The 21,695-nt window shown below is 38.8% G+C and overlaps 1 protein-coding gene across 1 annotated transcript in view; it reads right to left on the reverse strand.

Annotated features, from left to right (window-relative positions):
* The window catches only part of MUC19 (mucin 19, oligomeric), a 97,395-nt gene that overhangs the window by 28,978 nt on the left and 46,722 nt on the right, over positions 1-21,695 (reverse strand). Inside the window, exons 34-38 of the mRNA XM_060167060.1 lie at positions 5,396-12,433; positions 5,102-5,200; positions 4,450-4,497; positions 1,754-1,789; positions 609-662 (exon numbers count right to left, since the gene is read on the reverse strand). Coding sequence (XP_060023043.1) covers positions 609-662; positions 1,754-1,789; positions 4,450-4,497; positions 5,102-5,200; positions 5,396-12,433 — 7,275 coding nt within the window. The remainder of the gene's footprint in view (positions 1-608; positions 663-1,753; positions 1,790-4,449; positions 4,498-5,101; positions 5,201-5,395; positions 12,434-21,695) is intronic.

Raw genomic sequence — 21,695 nt, forward strand, 5'->3', positions numbered from 1 at the left:
TCTGTTGATGAGCTCTGTGTAGTTTTTCATTAACCATTTTATTACCAAAGCAATAATAGTGACAATGTTCTCAACCAGAAATACACTTCCTGGCATTCTACATCGAGGAAACAGGGTGGGTTTCTCCCACCCTCTCCTGTCTTACTCCCTATGACTTGGCTTTCTGATGCTACATTGGTTTCAAAACAGAAACTATGAGTGTGCTGAGAACTTGAGACACTGGGAAAATACTGTGCTCTTCATCACTTCCTTGTGAAAAGCATACATCTACGTGGGACAGACATGTTTCCTAGGTTCCTGTAACTCTTCTCAGTTTCTCAGGAATACAAAGTTTTCTCACTCTTCCCTTGTCAAAGCTTATGATATATGTAAATCCACAGGAGAAGTGTTTCATAACAATTACTACAATCCCAACTTCAGGATTACAGCTACGACTTTAGACTGTTATTAGCAACTTTTCAGAAAAAAAATTCAAAACTGAAAAATAATTAATTTGCCTAAAATGCAGTATTGGTAGAGTAAATATGAACTGTTCTCCAGAAATTCTCTCTAGGATATCCTGTGTCATAATTAGTGATAATAACAAGACAGGAGCTGCTCCTTCTCACCTGTCTGGAATCCAATTCCAGCAGTACCAGTATCTTCTCTGGATGTTGTAGCCTCTGAGGTAGAAAATAGGAGAACAGTAAATTCTGGGCATTTGGGATATGGGGAAGAGGCATTTAGTATTATTTTTTCACAGCAGCCCTACAAAAAGCTTCATGTCCTGAGTGCCTATAGTGGTGTTCTTCTTATTATTTCAGCCTTACCTGTGTTGGAAATGCCTGTCTTAAAGGATCTCTCAGGTTTCTGGTAGTAGGTAATGAGTGACAACAGAGTGATGCATATTGAATGGTCCCCATTCCACAAAGGTAGAATCTAGTGGATCAGGTGGGCAAGTATCAAAATCAAACACCTTATCAGATAAGGACCAGAAAGGGATTTTATACCAGTGAACAAAATAAGAAAAAAATGTCTGTCCTCATGGAGGTTATACTCAAATGTAAATGTTAAAAGAATGCAGAGGGGGAACAATTAAGAAAAAGTGGAACATTCTAAAAAATAAATTTCTTTTGCATATCTTTTAAAACTGTTAAATTTAAAAGAGACACCAGGATGCAATAAAAGCTAAAAAATTTAATGGAAATGATAGGTGACAAATAATATGCTGAGAAATATGGAACTGCCTTTTTATTTAATAAAGAGTGTATTTCTAGAGTCATTTTTGTTTATTTGATTGATTCTGTAAGTTTGTACACAACCAGTGCAGAATTTAACAATTATATATAAGATTCAATGTCTTTGGTATGATTCAAGAAGGTATAAAAATAGAAAAAGCAAGAGCCCTATGCTACCAAAATCTAATTTGAAGTTTATGTTTTATTAATCTGATAAATTAAGACTTCTACTATCATATTTTTGATTCTAGTTACTGTAACACCATTTTTTTTCAAATCCACATTTATAATGTGACATTTTTTCATCTGTTACTTCAGGCTGCTTAAATGGCACTAAATTTAAAAATACAAATATATTTATAAATGTACATTTTTATTTAACTCAATTCATACAGATTAATTTGTATTAGGTTAAAATTTGAGAGGAATATAACAGTCCCTTAGATATTTTTCAGTGTTCAAGTAGAAAAATTAGAAATATTATTTCAAGGCACATTGTGAAAAAGCATAATTTTGTCATTTTAATATCAACTTACCTACAACAGGTTCTGGTGGAATTGCATTATCGGAGCCTAATAAAGAAAAATTAAATTCATGTTTCAATTAAATAATATATTTGAATTTTATTTTTAAAATTCACCACAATGGGGCTTCTCTGGTGGCGCAGTGGTTGAGAGTCCGCCTGCCAATGCAGGGGACACGGGTTCGTGTCCCGGTCCGGGAAGATCCCACATGCCGCGGAGCGGCTGGGCTCACGAGCCATGTGCTCCACAACAGGAGAGGCCACAACAGTGAGAGGCCCGTGTACCAAAAAAAAAAAAATTCACCACGATGTTTCAAATGCCATGATATATAAATTTTTTTATTAAAAAACAGAAATATATTATTTCCACAAAGGCTCATCTTAGAAATTCTATTCAGGGTGAGAGATCTCTTGGGAGATAAATTGTAAAGTGCTCTTTTAAGAAATCATCTATGAGTTACAAATTATCAAACTAAAAACAAAGGCATTGCCATTTTCCCAAATAAAATGTTTACACATATGTAATTCTTCTTTGGTTCCATTTAAAGACTAAAGTCTTGAACTTGGAAAATGCAAAAAAAAAAAAAAAAAGATAAAATACATACAGTGCCCAGGAGTCACATATTAGTAACTATGGAATTAATTTATAATTATTATGTTCAATATATAATATGAAGCATGGCAATTCATTTAGGTTAGCATAACCATAGATTAAACAGATAATATTATACATTTAGTCTGAATCAAATTATCAAATTAATTATTTTCTAGTGATTAGTTTGTAAAATAATTTTACATAAGGGGAGTTTGTAAGAGTAGTTAGAATAAACATAGGATAAATCTTTACCAGAAAAAGAAAGAATAAGCAAGCTATTCTTTAAATATTGGACAATTTATTCACTAAAACCTAGGTTCTATTAGATAACCTGCAAATTGAGAAATAAAGTTTTTCCCACTATATTCGATATGATTATATTGGGTTGGCCAAAAAGTTCATTCGGGTTTTTCCATATACGATGCTACAGAAAAACCCGAATGAACTTTTTGGCCGACCCAGTGTTACTAGTCTAGAAACTCGATAATATATTATAGGCTTGAATAAATAGTCCATTTATTGTTAAGAAAAAATTGTCTTATAAGTATTTGTGAATTTTATGTCATGTTGTAATAACTGTAAAAAGAAATAAAGAGATAAAATTTTGATTTGCAAAACAATAGTATTATAGTTTTCATAAATGCCTCAAATCTTGTGATTTCAGAATGGCAAAATGCCAAAGTTTCTCAACATATTAAAAATGTTATACTTCTTTTTATTATCTGCTGCTGTAGTTTTTATAGTTAGAAACGGGGAAAATTTAATCTATGTAAATATTAAATGCAAGCTTTTATTAATGGGTCACTAAGGATCATTGTATATTTCCTTACTGAAGGATGCCCTTGTGGTAAAGAGCACACTGTGGAGTCAGTAAACAATGGATAAAAATATTGTCTCCACATGTAAATTGATACAGCCACTATGGGGAACAGTATGGAGGTTCCTTAAAAAACTAAAAATTGGGCTTCCCTCGTGGTGCAGTGGTTGGGAGTCCGCCTGCCGATGCAGGGGACACGGGTTCGTACCCCGGTCTGGGAGGGTCCCGCATGCTGCAGAGCAGCTGCGCCTGTGGGCCATGGCTGCTGAGCCTGCGTGTCTGGAGCCTGGGCTCCACGACGGGAGAGGCCACAGCAGTGAGAGGCCCACGTACAGCAAAAAGAAAAAAAAAAAAAAAACTAAAAATAGAACTACCATATGACCCAGCAATCCCACTACTGGGCATATACCCTGAGAAAACCATAATTCAAAAAGAGTCATGTACCACAATGTTCATTGCAGCTCTATTTACAAGAGCCAGGACATGGAAGCAACCTAAGTGTCCATCAACAGATGAATGGATAAAGAAGATGCGGCATATATATACAATGGAATATTACTCAGCCATAAAAAGAAACAAAATTGAGTTATTTGTAGTGAGGTGGATGGACATAGAGTCTGTCATACAGAATGAAGTAAGTCAGAAAGAGAAAAACAAATACCATATGCTAACACATGTATATGGAATCTAAAAGAAAAAAAAAAGGTTCTGAAGAACCTAGGGGCAGGACAGAATAAAGACACAGAAGTAGAGAATGGACTTGAGGACACAGGGAGGGGGAAGGGTAAGCTGGGATGAAGTGAGAGAGTAACATTGACATATATACACTACCAAATGTAAAATAGCTAGCTAGTGGGAAGCAGCCACATAGCACAGGGAGATCAGCTCGGTGCTTTGTGACCACCTAGAGGAGTGGGATAAGGAGGGTGGGAGGGAGATGCAAGAGGAAGGAGATATGAGGATATATGTATATGTATAGCTGGTTCACTTTGTTATAAAGCAGAAGCTAACACACCATTGTAAAGCAATTATACTCCAATAAAGATGTTAAAAAATATATATTGTCTCCACTATTTGTTTTGCTGTAGAACCTGGACCAAGTTATGTAATATCTTTTCTAAGTTCTTCATGAGTAAAATGAGATAACAATATTTATTTAAATAGTTAAATAACATAATAGATTTTAGGGCATTGTATTATTTAACTGGAATTATTATTAATTATTTTGCCATGTTTAATTAGCCAGTGAGCATGAAAACAAGTCAAAAAATACATCTCACATCTCCTGCTTACTTACCAGTAGTAGTGGATCTTTCTGGTGCAATTGTTGAGCCAGGGGTGGCTCCTAAGGAATGTGAGATTAAAAGAAGAAAGTCATGAGCAATGTTCTTATTTTATTGGGACACTAACTGGACATTTAACAATTTAACTACTTTGAGTCCAGATGTTGCAGTTGCAGTACTGGTCTGAAAACACCTAACAAAATATCCAAGGTCCTCAATACCAGATAATTTGGATCAGATTTTCTGATTTCTAAACTTATAATACACTAATATCCAATAACGGATATTTATGAGATTTATCAAAAAAACTTATGTTGGGTTGTAACTGGGGCCAATAGCTTCCCTTCCCACTCGCCTGATTTTCTGGGTGTAGTTGATCTGGTCATGCTTTCACCCACTTCAGTAGTTTCTCCATATGGTTCTTTAGTTGTGTCTAGTTAAAAGGATAACTGACTATTATCTTCACATGGTTCATTTTGTAAAAATTATAAACTTACTGCCATTTAAGTAAATTTCAAATTTAGATGTTAATAAAAACCTAGAACACCTCTTAATCATTTCTCAAAAAATGTGGTCCTTGCTTAAATTAACTTAAATCATTATTGTAATTTGGGCCTAAGACATGCTCATATTGGACCACCAAAAGAGCACCCTGGTGAGTCTTGCCTGCTTGGTTCCCAGCAGAAGTGGTTCCAAAGCTTGATGCTCCAACTGGGCCTCCACTACCAGCACCTCTGGTAGCTCCTACTGATCTACTGATTCCACCTGGTCACAAAAGAAGTAATAGGGATGAAAACATAACCTTCTTAAGGGGCCTGAGGAATCAATTTAAAACAATAATATTCTACAAAGTTCCCATCTTTGAGTTCTAAATAGTATAATTCTGATAAAGTAATATAGTTCAAAATTAGATCTCTATTAAATTAAAATTATTGTCTAAATATAGCTAACTTGTCTTACCTTCATATGTGGTAACCTCACTTCCTGGCCCCCAAGTTGTCCTCCTGGCCCCTGTGGTTGTAAAAGTTGATGATCCAGTTGTTCCAGATCCTTCAACTGGTGTCCCAGTTGTCCATGATCTTCCAGTTGATGGTCTAGTTGTCTTCGATCCTTCAGCTGATGTATCAATTGTCTCTAATACTCCAGTTGATGATCCAGTTGTCCCTGAACCTACAATAGATGTTTGTGTTTTCCACAGCACTCCAGTTGATGGTCCAGTAGTCCCTAAACTTACAACAGAGATTTTAGTTGTTCTTGTCAATCCATCTGGTGATGCAGTTGTCCCTGATCCTTCACCTGAGGATCCACTTGTTCCTGATTCAACAACAGTGGTCCCTGTTTCTCCAGATGATGATCCAGTTGTCCCTAAACCTACACTGGATGTTATTGTTGTCCTTGTCACTCCAGATGATAGTGCACTTGCCCCTGAACCTATATCAGATGTTCTAGTGGTTATTGTTAGTCCACCTGCTGATCCAGTTGTCCGTGATGCTTCAGCTGATGATCCCCTTGCTCTTGATTCAATAACAGTGGTCCCTCTTTCTCCAGATGGTGGCCCAGTTGTCCCTGAACCTACACCAGATATTATTTTTGTCCCTGTCACTCCAGATGACGGTCCAGTTGTCCCTGAACCTACAACAGATGTCCTAGTGGTTATAGTCAGTCCAGCTGTTGATCCAGTTGTCTCTGATCCTTCAGCTGATGATCCACTTGACCCTGATCCTATAATAGTTACCCCTGTTTCTCCAGATGACGGACTAGCTGTCTCTGAACCTACAACAGATGGTCTACTTGTCCTTGTTACTCCAGGTCTAGTTGTTCCTGAAGCACCAGCTGACAATACAATGGTTGATGAAGTTACATCTCCTGGGCTTGTTGTCCATGATTCTCTAGTTGATGCTTCCATTGTCCCTGAGCCTACGACAGAGAAGCTAGTTGTGGCAGTCAGGCCAAGTGATGATCCAGTTGTCCCTGATGCTCCAGATAATGGTGCAGTTGTCTCTGAACCTACAATGAATGTTCCAGTGGTTCTTGTCATTCCAGGTGTTGATCCACTTGTCTGTGATCCTTCAGCTGATGATCCACTTGCTCCTGATCCTATAACAGTGGTCTCTGTTTCTCCAGATGGTGGTCCTATTGTCCCTGAAACTACACCAGATGTTATTGTTGTCCTTGTCACTTCAGATGATGGTTCAGTTGTCCCTGAAACTACAACAGATGTCCTAGTGGTTATAGTCAGTCCAGCTGTTGATCCAGTTGTCCCTGATCCTTCAACTGCAGGTCTGGTTGTCTCAGATCCTATAACAGATGATCGAGTGGTCTCTGAAACTCCCGCTGTCCTTGTGACTCCAGGTGATGGTACAGTTGTCCCTGAACCTACAGCAGAAATACCACCTGACACTGATTCTCCAGGTGTTGATCCAGTGGTTCCTGTTTTCCCAGTTGATGGTCCAGTTCTCCATAAATCTCCACCTGATGATCCCGTTGTCCCTGACCCTACAACATTTGTTCCAGTTGATGCTGATCCTCCTGGTGATAATACAGGAGTCCTAGTCACCCCAGATAATGGTTCAGCTGTCCCTGAAATTTCAGCATAGATTATAGTTGTTCCTGTAACTCCAGCTAATGAACCAGTTGTTCCAAATCCTTTAATTGATGTTCTAGTTGTCCTTGATCCTCCAGATGATGGTCCAGCTGTCCCTGATACTTCAACTGCTGGTCCTGTTGTTCCTGAACCTACAATAGATGTTCGTGTTTTCCACAGCACTCCAGTTGATGGTCCAGTAGTCCCTAAACTTACAACAGAGATTTTAGTTGTTCTTGTCAATCCATCTGGTGATGCAGTTGTCCCTGATCCTTCACCTGAGGGTCCACTTGTTCCTGATTCAACAACAGTGGTCCCTGTTTCTCCAGATGATGATCCAGTTGTCCCTAAACCTACACTGGATGTTATTGTTGTCCTTGTCACTCCAGATGATAGTGCACTTGTCCCTGAACCTATACCAGATGTTCTAGTGGTTATTGTTAGTCCACCTGCTGATCCAGTTGTCCGTGATGCTTCAGCTGATGATCCCCTTGCTCTTGATTCAATAACAGTGGTCCCTCTTTCTCCAGATGGTGGCCCAGTTGTCCCTGAACTTCCAGCTGATAATCCAGTTGTCCTGGTACCTGCAAAAAAAGTTCCAGTTTTGCCTGATTCTTCAGCTGATGTTTCAGTTGTCGATGATGCTTCAGCTAATGATCCAGTTGTCCCTAAACCTACATCAGGTGATTCAGTTGATACAGATCCTCCAGACGATGATTCAGGGGTCAGTGTTGCTCTAGATGATAGTGTAGTTATACCTGAATTTACAACAGAGATTCTATTGGTTCCTGTCACTCCAGATACTGAACTAGTTGTTCCTGATCTTTCAATTGATGTTCCAGTTGTCTCTGAGGGTCCAGATAATGATTCAATTGTCCCTGAACTTACAATAGAGGTTCTAGTTGTTCCTAACAGTACAACTGTGGATCCAGTTATCCCTGATCCTACAACTGATTGTAAACTTGTCCCTGATCCCATAACAGTCGTCCCTATTTCTCCAGATAATGGTGTAGCTGTCTCTGAACCTACAAAAGATGACCCAGCTGTTCCTGATCCTCCAGGTATTGATCTAGTGGTGACTGATCCTTCAACTGATGGTAAACTAGTTCCTCTTCCTATAACCGTGGTCCTTTTTGCTCCAGATAATGGTGCAGTTGTCTCTGAACTTACACCAGGTGGCCCAGTTGGTGCTGATCCTACAGGCAATGATCCAGGAGTCCCTGATGCTCCAGATGAGGGTACACTGGTTCCTGATCCTATAACAGTGGTACCTGTTGTTGCAGATAATGGTGCACTTGTCTCTGAACCTACAACATATGGTTGACTTGTCCCTGACTCTCCAGGTGTTGAACTAGTGGTGGCTGATGCTTCAACTGATGACAAACTGGTTCTTGACACAATAACAGTTGTCCCTATAGCTCCAGATAATGGTGCAGTTGTCTCTGAACCTACAACAGATGGTCCACTTGTCTCTGATCCTCCAAATATTGATCTAGTGGTCGCTGATCCTTCAACTAATGGTAAACTTGTTACTAATCCTATAACAGTGGTTGCTCTTGCTCCAGATGATGGTGCAGTTTTCTCTGAACTTGAACCAGGTGATCCAGAGGTTGGTGATCCACCAGGTAATGATCCAGGGTTCGCCGATGTTACTGACGAGGGTAAAATGGTCCCTAATCCATAAATAGTAGTCTTTTTTCCTACAGATAATGGTGCAGTTGTCTCTGAACCTACGCCAGGTGGTTCAGGTGCTGCTGATTCTCCAGGCAATGATCTAGGGGTCCCTGATGCTCCAGATGAGGGTAAACTAGTTCCTGATTCTATAACATTAGTCTCTGTTGCTCCAGATAAAGATGCAATTGTCTTTGAACTTACACCACGTGGTCCACTTGTCCTTGATCCTCCATGTACTGATCTAGTGGTCCCTGACCCTTCAACTGATGGTAAACCAGTTCCTGATCCTATAGCAGTGGTCCCTGTTGCTCTAGATAATGGTGCACTTGTGTCTGAACCTACAATATATGGTCCGCTTGTCCCTGACCCTGCATGTATTGAACTACTGGTGGCAGATCTTTCAGCTGATGGCAAGCTGGCTCTTGATGCAATAACAGTGGTCCCTGTTGCTTCAAATAGAGACACAGTTGTCTCTGAACCTACAACTGATAGTCCAGTTCTCCCTGATCCTCCAGGAATTGATCTAGTAGAGGCTGTTCTTTCAAATGATGTTAAACTGTCTCCAGATCCTGTAAGAGTGGTGCCTATTGCTCCAGATTCTGGTCTAAACGTCTCTGAACCTACAACAGCTGGTCCAGTTGCTGCTGATCTTCCAGGTGATATTGCAGGGTTCCCTGATGCTCCAGATGAGGGTAAACTAGTTCCTGATCTTATAACATTACTCCCTGTTGTTCCAGATAATTGCTGAGTTATCTGTGAACTTAAATCAGTCAGTCCACTTGTCCCTGATCCTCCAGGTAGTGATCTAGTGGCCCCTGATCCCTCAACTGATGGTAAACTGGTTCCTGAACCTATAACTGCAGTTCCTTTTGCTCCAGATAATACCGCATCTGTCTCCCAAAAAATAACATGTGATCCAGTTACTGCTGATCTTCCAGGTGATGGTCCAGTGGTCCCTGATGCTCCAGATGAGGGTAAACTTGTTCCTGATCCTAAAGCAGCGGTCTCTGATGCTCCAGAAAATGGTGCCATTGTCTCTGAAACAACACCAGGTGATCCAGTTGCTGATGATCCTCCAGGTGATGATCCAGGGTTCACTGATGCTCCAGATGAGGGTAAACTGCTTGCTGATTCTATAACACTAGACCCTGTTGTTCCAGACAATGACACAGTTATGTCTGAACTTACGCCAGGTTGTCCATTTGTCTGTGATCCTCTAAGTAGTGATCTAGTGGTCCCTGATCCCTCAACTGATGATAAACTGGTTCCTGATCCTATAGTTGCAGCTCCTGTTGCTCCAGATAATGGTTCAGTGGTCTCTGAACCAATACCAGGTGGTCCACTTGTTGCTGATCCTCCAGGAGATGATAAAGGGGTCCCTGACGTTCCAGATGAGTGTAAACCGGTTCCTGGTCTTATAGTGGTAATTCTTGTTTCTCCAGATAATGGTGCAGTTGTCTCTGAACCAAGGCCAGGTGGTCCAGCAGCTGATGACCCTCCAGGTGATGATCCAGGGGTTTCTGATACTCCAGATGAAGGCAAACTGGTTCCTAATTCTATAGCAGTAGCCCCTGCTGCTCCAGATAATAGGGCAGTTGTGTCTGAAACAATACCAGGTGATCCAGTTGCCGATCCTCCAATAGATGATCCAGGTGTCTCTGATGTTCCAGATGAGGAAAAATTGGTTCCTGATCCTATAGGAGCGGTCTCTGTTGCTCCAGAAAATGGTGCTGTTGTCTGCAAACCAATACCAGGTGGTTCACTTGCTGCTGATCCTCCAGTTGACAATCCACATGTCCCTGATGTTCTGGATGAGGTTAAAGTGGTTTCTGATCCTATAACATTAGTCCCTATTGTTCCAGATAATGGCACAGTTATCTCTGAACCTACTCCAGTTGGTCCACTTCTCTCTGATCCTCCAGGTAGTGATCTAGTGATCCCTGATACCTCAACTGATGGTAAACTGGTTGCTGATCCTATAGCTGCAGTTATTGTTTTTCCAGATAATGCTGCAGTTGTCTGTGAACTTACACGAGGTAGTGCATTTGTCCCTGATCCTTGAGGAATTGATCTAGTGGTCCCTGTTTCTTCAGCTGAAAGTAAACTTGTTCCTGCTCCTATAGCAGCAGTCCCTGTTGCTCCAGATAGTGTTGCTGTTGTCTCCAAACCAACACCAGGTGATGAAGTTGCTGCTGATCCTCCAGTTGATGATCGAAGGGTCCCTGATGCTCTAGATACTGGTAAACTGGTTCCTGATCCTGTAACACTAGTCCCTGTTGCTCCAGATAATGGTGCAGTTATCTCTGAACTTACACTAGGTGGTCCACTTGTCCCTGATCCTCCAGGTAGTGATCTAGTGTTCCCTGATCCTTCAACTGATGGTAAACTGGGACCTGATCCTATAGTTGCAGTTCCTCTTGTTCCAGATATTGGTGCAGTTGTCTCTGAACTTACAGCAGGTGGTCCAGTTGTCCCTGATCTTCCTGGTATTGATCTAGTGGTCGCTGATTTTAAAACCGATGTTAAACCTGTTCCTGATCTTATAGCAGCGGTCCCTGTTGCTCCAGATAATGGTGCCGTTGTCTCTGAACCAATTCCATGTGGTCCAGTTGCTGCTGATCCTGCAGGTGATGATCCTGGGGTCCCTGATGCTCCAGATGAGGGTAAACCTGTTCCTGATCCTATAACATTAGTTCCTGTTGTTGCAGATAATGGCACAGATATCTCTGAACTTAGACTAGTTGGTCCACTTGTCCCTGATATTCCAGGTAGTGATCTAGTGGTCCCTGATCTCTCAACTGATGATAAGCTTGTTCCTGATGATATAGCTGCAGTTCCTGTTGTTCCAGATAATGCTGCAGTTGTCTCTGGACCAATACCAGGTGGTCCAGTTGCTGCTGATCCTCCAGGTGATGATCCAGGTTTCCTTGATGCTCCAGGTAAGGGTAAACCCATTCCTGATTCTGTAACTATGTTTCCTGTTGCTCTAGATAATGGTACATTTGTCTCTGAACCTACACCAGATTGTCCTGTTGTTGCTGATCCTCCAGTTGATGGTCCTGGGGTCCAAGATGCTCCAGATGAGGGTGATCTGGTTCCCGATCTTATAACAGTGGTCCTTGTTGCTCCAGATAATGGTGCACTTGTCTCTGAACCTACAACATTTGGTCCAGTTTCTATTGAATTTCTACGTGTTGATCCAGTGATCCCTGATCCTCCAGATGACCATAAACTGGTTCCTTTTCCAATAATAGTAGTTCCTGTTGCTCCAAATAGTGGAGTGGTTGTCTCTGACCCTAAAACAGATGGTCCAATTGACCTAGATTTTCCAGTTGTCCCTGATGTTCTCATTGATGGTTCATATGTTCCTGCCACTGCATCTGATATCTCAGTGGTTCTTGATCCTCTAACCGATCGTTCACTTGTCTTTGAACCTAAAGCTGATGATGCAGTCGCCCCAGAATCACCAGTTGATGGTCCAGTAGCCCCTGATACTCCAATTGATGATCCAGTTGTTCCTGATCCTCCAGTTGATGTTTCAGTAGTCCCTGTCACTCCAGTTGATGGTACTGTTGTCTCTGATTCTTCAGCTGATGATCCAGTAGTCCCTGTAACTCCAATTGATTGCACAGTTGTCCTTGATCCTTCAGTTAATGGTACTGTTTTTCCTGAGACTTCATTTGATCGTTTAGTGGTTGCTGATTCTTCTGTTGATGGTCTAGTTGTCTCTGTCACTCCAGCTGTATAAGAGAGACATGAAGACACATAAATGAAATTACTTTCCAACCAATCAAATTCACAAACAAGAAATGCATCGAAGCACTAAGATGAAGTGAGGTGATATCCAGCATCTGGGGTTCTAATTTTAGACTCCCTGGTTAGCAAATGCCTCTCTGAAAAGATGTCATTAATTTTGAGCTCTGACAAGAAGCAGACAACTATGTGAAACTCTAGGGGAAATATCCTTACAGGCAGTGGGATCAGACAGTGCAAAAGACTGAAATGAGCTGTTTATGCTAGAGAAGCAGAACTAGATGAATGTATATGGATCATGGGAGGTTAGGAGGAGAACACTAGAAGGTGAGGACATGTACATAGGATTGGGCAAGTTATTGTGAATCAGGGGAGGGAAATTGGACATTTTTCTAAATGCAATGGAATATAATGTTATGCCTTGGAGTGATAGATTTACATATATTTAAAAATTTCTCTTTCCACTCTGTAGAGAATGTATGGTAAAGGGTGTATAATAGAAGTTGGAAGACCAGTATGAGGTTATTTCAGGAATCCAAATGATATATAAGTGCCTAGGGCCAGAGTGGTGACAAAGGAGATTGAGAACAGTGGATGGATTCAGGATATGTTCTAGAACTAGCATTAACAGGCCTTGTTTGTATTGGGAAGTGCAAAATTAAAAGAGAGGCATCAAGGAAAACTTTAAGATTTTTTCCTGAGTAAAACGAGTCAGTTATGGTACCATTTAGTGATATGGGAAAGACTGATAGAACAGGTGAGAGTATGAAAGAAAATCAAGAATTCTGTTTAGCTCATGCTAAATCTGCGATTTCTATTAGACATAAATGTGGAAATATCGAGTTATCGATTACTCAATCTAGAGATTACTCAATCTAGAGATCCAGAGAAGCCAAGACTGGGGATATATATTTGGATATCTAAATCTAAAATGTCTTCGAAAGTTTCTTATAGCTGACTTCCTATGGATTATGCAACCATGCCCACTAGGCCTGTCTTGTCTCTGATTACCAGAAGCTTCTTTCTGAGCTCAATTTAAGGGAACTTCCCACCCGCCAAGTCATGCTCTTGCATTTTTCTACAGACTAGTTTGCTATCTACCAGCTAAAACTGTGATTGCCTCTGAAAACTTAACTTTATTCTCATTCATGCAACTTTGAATTAGTATTCTGTTTGAGTTCTTGAAGCAATTAATTCCACCATACCTCATACCCTGTCATTCTTTGACACTGAGTAAAGCCTACATTTCAGTTTCCTCTATCATCTGTGGCATTCTAAAGTCATGCTGGGCTTTGTCTCTTTTATTCTAAACTCTTACTTCTTCCACAGCCTGTTCTCTATCACAATTACTTTTACCCTGTCCTCTGGAATCCACATTCAATGATTTTAAAAATTCTTCTATATGCTTAACTGTTTTACAAAATGCTTCTACTTCCTCCTGGGCTTAACCTAATGGACTTAATTCTGCAACAACCTGTCATAACTCAGAATGCTCCAAATCTTTATCTGAAGAATTCTAAAGGACCAAATGAGGATGGAGGCCTTGGATTTGTAGAGATATGGATCTACACAGTGGTGTACGTGTGTGGATGCAAAGCTCCACTACTTGAGTATAGCAACAAGTAGCCTACTCCCTCCCACATCTCCAGTTCTTCTGGAAGGTGCTCTTTCACATAACCTGTTATTTTTACTTCATTTATAAGAATAAAGCTCTTAATCCTTTACCAGACTGTGAGTTCCTATTCATCTATTTACTTATTCACCAGATATCCACCAGACACTTATCAAGTCAGTCATTCAGGTAAGTACTGGGAATACAGCTGAAAATAAGAAAAGGCAAGTTGACAAGATCTTTCTATACTTTTGACAGAAATTCACCATGTTGGTGGCCTATGTAGTAATGGTGAATAACTGGATGAAGAATCAACAGTGTAGGCCCTGTTTTGGCCTCACAACATACTCATCCTGTGACTGAAGTAAACACATTAATTTTTTCATAAATAAAATGTAAATAATTCTGAATATACTGTCAATTGCTCAGGGCAGTTGTATAATTCAAGTAAGTAAATGTATGTGACAACACTTTGTCCATTTTACACTTAGTGCATTTTTTTCTGCTCATCATTTTTTATTTTTGCTAAAACAGATTAAGGTGACTCACAAATGATATTATACAATGGTTAATGATTGCCTCATATCTTTATTTTTATCCATTAAGTTGTATCAATATATTGGGTAAAAATCAAGGTATAAAAACAGTATTATTTTATTCTACCAATTATATTTCTCAAACACTTTTTTTTGCCTATTTCATGAGAAATATTCATCAATCCTATTTATTTGTTTGTTTTTAGTCTCTATCTTTAGTCCTTCGAAACATGTTAAGTATTATGAAGCACAAACGTTGTTTAGTATGGGTTGAGCTTTGAGCAAGTGAGGTATTGTCATGTCCCATTTGCAAATTCTAGAAAATAAGGCATTTTTAAACCAATGTGTAGAGATTTTAGGGAGCAAATTGTTTTCTGAATTTTTAGACAATTCAGAAGCCAATGTTATTTATTAAATTACTCTCAGAAATTGGGAAAGCTGTTCATCATGGTTCTAGATCACTTTTCTGTTCAATAAAGAACTTATGGAAAAATATATTAATATTTTAAACTACACTTTCTAATATTAATGAACCGTGAAATTTTTCTAATACTAAAGATAGTGGATTTTTGCAAAAGACTGCAAAATGAAAGACTCTAACTTTAAATTTGAATATCCTTGTTAATGCCTGATAACTTTTAATATCCAACAGTCTATTATTCAAGAAAGAAATGAATTTATTGAACTCAAATATTTCTGTAATGGGAAAATTATATTAACAATCAATAAAATGCAAAAATAACTAATATTGTTTTATAATTATTTAGTACTTTCAATCCATATTTATTTTTGCTTGTTGTTGAAGTGATTTTATGTAGTGTAATGCAGATCTTAGATAAAGAAATGGAAATAACTGCATGGGAAATACATCCTAAGAAGTCCCTAACTCAAAGACAACATTTAAGGACCAAACAGAAGATGGTCACTATTACTTTTTTACTTAAATCCACTATGATTGTATCAAGTAACATTCCAGTGATTTCTAAATTGGCCATATAAGAATATCAGATTTTAAATGCCACATTAGTCTTGTTTAGTAATGGAGAACACCTGAACTGTCAGATCACTGTCACACTCTGTGACACTAGTTGTACCACCTGACGTTCCAAGTGTACCTGTTATAAAGGGAAAAAAATGGAAAAGTCTCATTCACAGAATTTCTTAAAATATGAGATAACCGATTCTGATTTAAATTAACTTCCAACTAAAGATTACAGAAGCGTCTACTTTTCCATATCAATAATAATTATTACCCTTTATACATTTCAAAAAAATGTGCTTTGACATACATTTATTCATTATTTCATTTGATCCTCATCACAATGCTACTCAATAGATTGCATTACTCAGTTTTTACAGATAAGAAAACTAAGGTAATAGAGGTTAAATGATTCACTCACTTAATTACATGATATTGATTCTAGGAGTAGTGTTTGCATATGGACACTGCTTGGGCAAGTTGTTTATTTATTTTTCTTTTTTCACATCAGAAATGATTATTGAATGTTTATCAAATGGCTTTTTTAGCCTCTTTGTAGAAAACTACTTGTTTTTATTTCTCTTAGAGCTATTAGTACAATGAACTATTTTAATGATTTTGTAATTTTGAAAAGCTTTCATTGAAAGTTAATAAGAATTATTATTAAACATTATTTTAATACACTTTTGGATTCTAATTTTAGCCACTTGTCTTTTGCTATGCAAACTCTTTAGATGCTCATTTTTTTTTTTTTTGCTTTTTGCTTTTTTATTTCTCTTTTGATAGTTAGAAAGGTGTTTTCTGGTTTTCTGCGGTACGCGGGCCTCTCACCGTTGTGGCCTCTCCCGTTGCACAGCACAGGCTCCGGACGCGCAGGCTCAGCGGCCATGGCTCACGGGCCCAGCCACTCCGCGGCATGTGGGATCCTCCCAGACCGGGGCACGAACCCGTGTCCCCTGCATCAGCAGGTGGACTCTCAACAACTGCGCCACCAGGGAAGCCCAGAAAGGTTATATTTTATAGTGTTTTTTTAATATAATCCCATTAGCATCCTCCCAATTTTCTTTCAGATAGTGTCTATTGGTTGTCCCCTGTGGGCAGCAATAAAATTAACTCATAATCTCTTTTTTCCTTGTTCTCTTTCTCTTCTGTAGTTTCCAATTTAAGTAAATACCATTTTCTTTCTTAATGCTCATGTTTTTACTTGGTCATTTATACTTGGACGTTTTTACTTGGTCAAATATGTAACACTTATCTTCCACCTTTCTTTCAAACTTTGTTATAGTTTTAGAGCTACAGTTAAAAATAGCGTTACAATCTTTTTGCTTGTTTTCAAGGCATCTTTTTGCTGCTTAACACTCCTCCAGTGATTTCATTATGAAGGGCTCATGGCTATCTAATTCCCTGAATTCTTTCATATTCCTATAGCTTTAATACTTGAATTACATTTAGTTAGCTATGAAAACCTTGGCCCACATTCTCTTTCCTTAGGTATCTAAATGCTACTCTACTCTTGTCTAATGTTAACCTGATTTTCTTTCTCTTTTAATAGCTGCCTTTTCCCTCAACATCCAGAACATTTCTTTATCTTTCAAGCTTAACATTTTTCTAAAATAAGCACAGAATTGAATGTTCATGAATGATTCTTCCAGGTAGGTCCTTTCAACGTGTAGATTTGAAATTTTTTTTTATTACAGGAAACTTAATCTGATTTACAATTTTAAATATTAGTTCTATTTCATTGCCTTTTCTTCTCCAGAAACTGCAATTATATATATATATATATATATATATATACACACACACATATATATATACATATATATAATATTTTTGTCTGTTTCCTATAACTATGTCCTACTCTGATCCACTTTACCTTTTTTAAAAGTGTCTGCAATTTTTTTGGGGGGGTGATATTTCCAATTCTACTCTCTAATCCCTTTCCCATACTTTCAGTCATTTATTCTCTGTTGGGTACCTTGTTATTTGGTCTTTACTTTCAAGAAAAATTTTCTTTTTTTTCAATATCTCTCCTTAGTTTTCATCAATTCCAATTTAACATCTTCCTATTATTTATCCGTTTTTACCCTGAGTTTTTTAGTTTATAATTTTGATGTCTCTTTATATCTTCAGTTGTTTATTTTAAGTTTGTGTTAATGTTATGTTTTTCAAACTGAGCAGAACCCAGATGGCTCCCCCAAGTACAAAGGCCCTTCCATGTCCCCTGCCTCTTGTTTGTAGAAAAGCTGAACTCTCCCAGGCCTCCCTGAGTCACAAAAGAACAAGTTCAAGCAGTTAATGATTAGGGAATAGAGTCACAGAATCTTTCAGTGTCCGGTGCACATTCCTGAGTTGTTTTACAGATAACTATGACTGCCACCAGAGGGAAAAAGCTAACTTCATGATGACCAGAATGTACCCATGACATAGGCTGGCCTATGTCAGCCATCTATGGCTAGCACAATTCCAAGAACTGGCCTCAGGAGAATGGGATTAACATTGTTGCTCATAATAATCTATATCTTTGAGGGTATCAAAATAATTATAACTTGCTCTGCCTGCATATGTAAGCAGGCAATTAAAACTTTCAGCAAAGAGATGCTACAGACCCATGTCAACATCTTCCACTCTAAGAATATGGTGTCATATGTCAACATGAAGAAGTTACAGAACATGGACCTTCACCCCTAATCCCAGAGAAATAGAATGATGTCTGACAGTGGGGATTTGTAAGAAGCTCCTTTGCCCCTTTCCTGTTGCCTGTTTCTGTTCCTCTCAAACCTTATAGAAATGAGATCACTCGGCAACATTTAACTTAACTCCTGACTTATGCCCTAATGAATGCACATAATACCTTGCCTAACCTGTTGATTCTTTCCCTAGATTAAAAGCAGTAGGAATGAGGGCTTCCCTGGTGGCGCAGTGGTTGAGAGTCCACCTGCCGATGCAGGGGACATGGGTTCGTGCTCTGGTCAGGGAAGATCCTACATGCTGCAGAGCGGCTGGGCCCATGAGCCTGTGCGTCCGGAGCCTGTGCTCCGCAACAGGAGAGGCCACAAGAGTGAGAGGACCACGTACCACAAAAAAAAAAAAAAAGCAGTAGGAATGAAGAATTCTGTAGTTAAAGAGTGACTAGCTTTCTACCCCCAGACTCCCCCTTAGCAATTCTGCAGGCAGACAATGCAAGCAAGAAAACATCTGAAGAAAGATCATGAGGAGTCAGGCATTCTGCATGCAATGGAGAATGACACAGAACCTAACATTTTGCCTCAACGATTCACTGAGATTCTTTCCCTGTTTTCCCTTTAAAAACTGTCATGGCCAAGTAGAATCTTTGGAATTGGTTCTGGGACATGAGTCCACCTTCTCCTCAGATTGCTGGACTTCTGATTAAAACAACTTTTCCTTTCTACCAACACTTGCCTCTCAATATTGGCTTTCAAGCAGTGAACAGCCAAACCTGAATTTGGTAACATTTTAGTGTTCCTCTGCTTTATGACCAGATTTTTAGAATTTGCTTGCTATTGCTGAAAATTTCTGAAAATGTATACAAAAGAATAGTTTAAAATAGATATTGGAATTTAATTTTTTTCATGCCTTTTTATTTTTGCATTGTGTTTTCCTAAAACAGCAATAGCAGGAGATCCTATGCAGTGAGGGCACAGAGGCTTCTGTGAGGTTCATCAGATTTCTAAGATCAAGGGCTTCCTCTTGTTACATTGAAGGGAAGATTCTTTTATAAGTGGAGCTTTTCCTTTTTCTGTCTTCTAATTTTTAATTATTATACTGTTTTCTTGAGACCCTGAGCATTTTTTTTTCTTTTTCCATTGACATTCATTCTCCAAGGATTCCTTCACCTTCCAATATGCCTCCTTCCCCTTTACAAGCAGTTGCATGCCTTCCCAAGACTGCCAGTTCTCATTCCATGAACTCTCCAATCCTTTCTTTCAAACTCGCATTCACAAATTCTCTGACTTGCCAGATCCCAGATCTCTCAGTGTTCTCTAATCAAGGTGAGGACCTTTCCTTTTGGAGGTGAACCCAGTTGATGCTACCTACATTCTACCACTATTAAAGACCTCTCTATACTTCCCTCTGTTCTGATGCTCTGACCTGAATCTTGATTCCTCTATGAGCCCCAGAGCGCTCTTTTCCAGTCTCGAGATTTTAGTCTTCTCTAAATATTCTAGATATGGGCTCTGTGTTGATATTTCTGGTTGGTGAAAGGAGGTATGTGTAGCTTCTAATGTATGCAGCCACCATTTTCCTCTTTTTTAAAAAAATTTTTTTCACAGGTTCCTTGAGTTTAAATGCTACTCAATCCTAAGAGCATCAGTGCACATTAAGGATCAGATCCTTAGTCCAGATCAGACACTGATGAGGGAGGTGTGGTTGGGAACTGTTAAAAAATCAGGTCCAAACTTGCCTGATTTCCCGGGACTTGTGGCTCCAGTGCCTGGTTCCCCATGGGTGTTGCCACCTCCAGCTCTGGGGATTGCTCCAGGCAATACCCTAGGCAAGGCTTAATTTTATAATGGGAGAAAAAAGCTAGCTAATTAAAATATAAAATTGATCATTTTATGAAGATGGCCTGTGTAAGAACAAATAAAAATTTTGAATAAGAGGTTTAATTCTCTCTATTGAAAATAAGGGAAGAGACTTCCCCTTTCCTTTTCTTAGAGTATTTACTTTAGAATATCTGTAAATGCAAGTTCTTTTCAGTGTCTTTGAAATGTATGTAAATCTTTCAAAAAAACTAAATAAGCCTCTTGTCAGCTTAATGACCCAGAAATGTCTTTCTCAAGGGCTTGAGCACTATCTCTTTGAAATGTAAACATCTAAGAAGACAGTGGTTCTTCCCCCTCCAGATACAAAACTTCCTCCTATCATCAAGATAGAAGTTTATTTTTCTGTTGTATAAAACCAGTTATTAAACAACCAGATGGTCACCCAATTGCCAGGTGAATTTAGAATGAACTATGTGTAATAAATGGTGCTGTCAAGTTCTCTTACTTACGGACTATTTTTCTGGAGAACATGCATGTAGCAGATTGTATTGGCTTGGTGAGATTTCTTTCTGTCTTTATAGATCTTTAGTGAATTGGCTATAATTTGCATCACATTCTGGTTTAATGCTTATTCAATAATAAAACTGTTTTCTTTGTCTTCTACCTTTGTGGACAGGGTCTCTGGGTTGGGAGATTTTGTTTTCAATTCTATTTCCCCAACACCTGAAATATGATTGATGTTTATTCCCCTGAAATTGAATACATCCCTAAAATTTCACTCAGTTTACTTATGTTTTGAGTGTATTTGCTCAAGTTAAAGTGTATAGTTATAGACAAAGAATGTCTCCTGCCATTCCAGTAAACAAAGAATGTTGCCTGCCATCACGCCATCAGCTACTGCGGCCTCCCCCACCAACAGTGCGCCCTCAGGGGAATTCAAGATGGAGAAAAAGAGGATACTGGCCCTACATAGTTAAGATGAACACCTAAGGAATAATTTCAATGAGCCTAGACTCTTGTATCTTCCCATACACAGAAGAGCACTAAAATCATTAACTTGAGATGTCTGATTTTTTTATGATTAGCTGTAATCTTTTGATGTAAGACTACATGTATTGTATTCAGCAAAAATCCTATATATCTTGGCTCCTCCCTTACCTCTTCAGAACAGTTCCTCAGAGCTATCTGAGAGGCTGTATCATGGGCTATAGTCCTCAATAAGGTCCCTAAATAAAACATAACTCACAACTTTTAGGTTGTGTGCTTTTCTTCAGTCAACACAGTCATAGTGTACTGATCATAATGTCATATTCTTTTCAAAATAGAATAATTCTTTTGCCTTTAACCCCAACAAATCAGTTCTCTTACTAGAAGGTCCTCTTGAGTTCCCACTTCAACAATTGTCACTGAACATTTCCTCGATTTAGATTATCTTCTATTGGACATGGTTTTTGCCTTTGTGTGTATATAAATATTCATTTCTCCTGATCAAAAATCAAGTTCTAAGAGAATAAGTATCTTACTCTTCTCCTCTCCTACTTTCTCTAGGGCACCCAGTGTGATGTGGGCACACATCAATAAATAACTCTTGATTTATTTCTGATCTTCATCAGT

Source organism: Lagenorhynchus albirostris, chromosome 11 (genome assembly GCF_949774975.1).
Source record: "Lagenorhynchus albirostris chromosome 11, mLagAlb1.1, whole genome shotgun sequence".
Lineage (NCBI taxonomy): Eukaryota > Metazoa > Chordata > Mammalia > Artiodactyla > Delphinidae > Lagenorhynchus > Lagenorhynchus albirostris.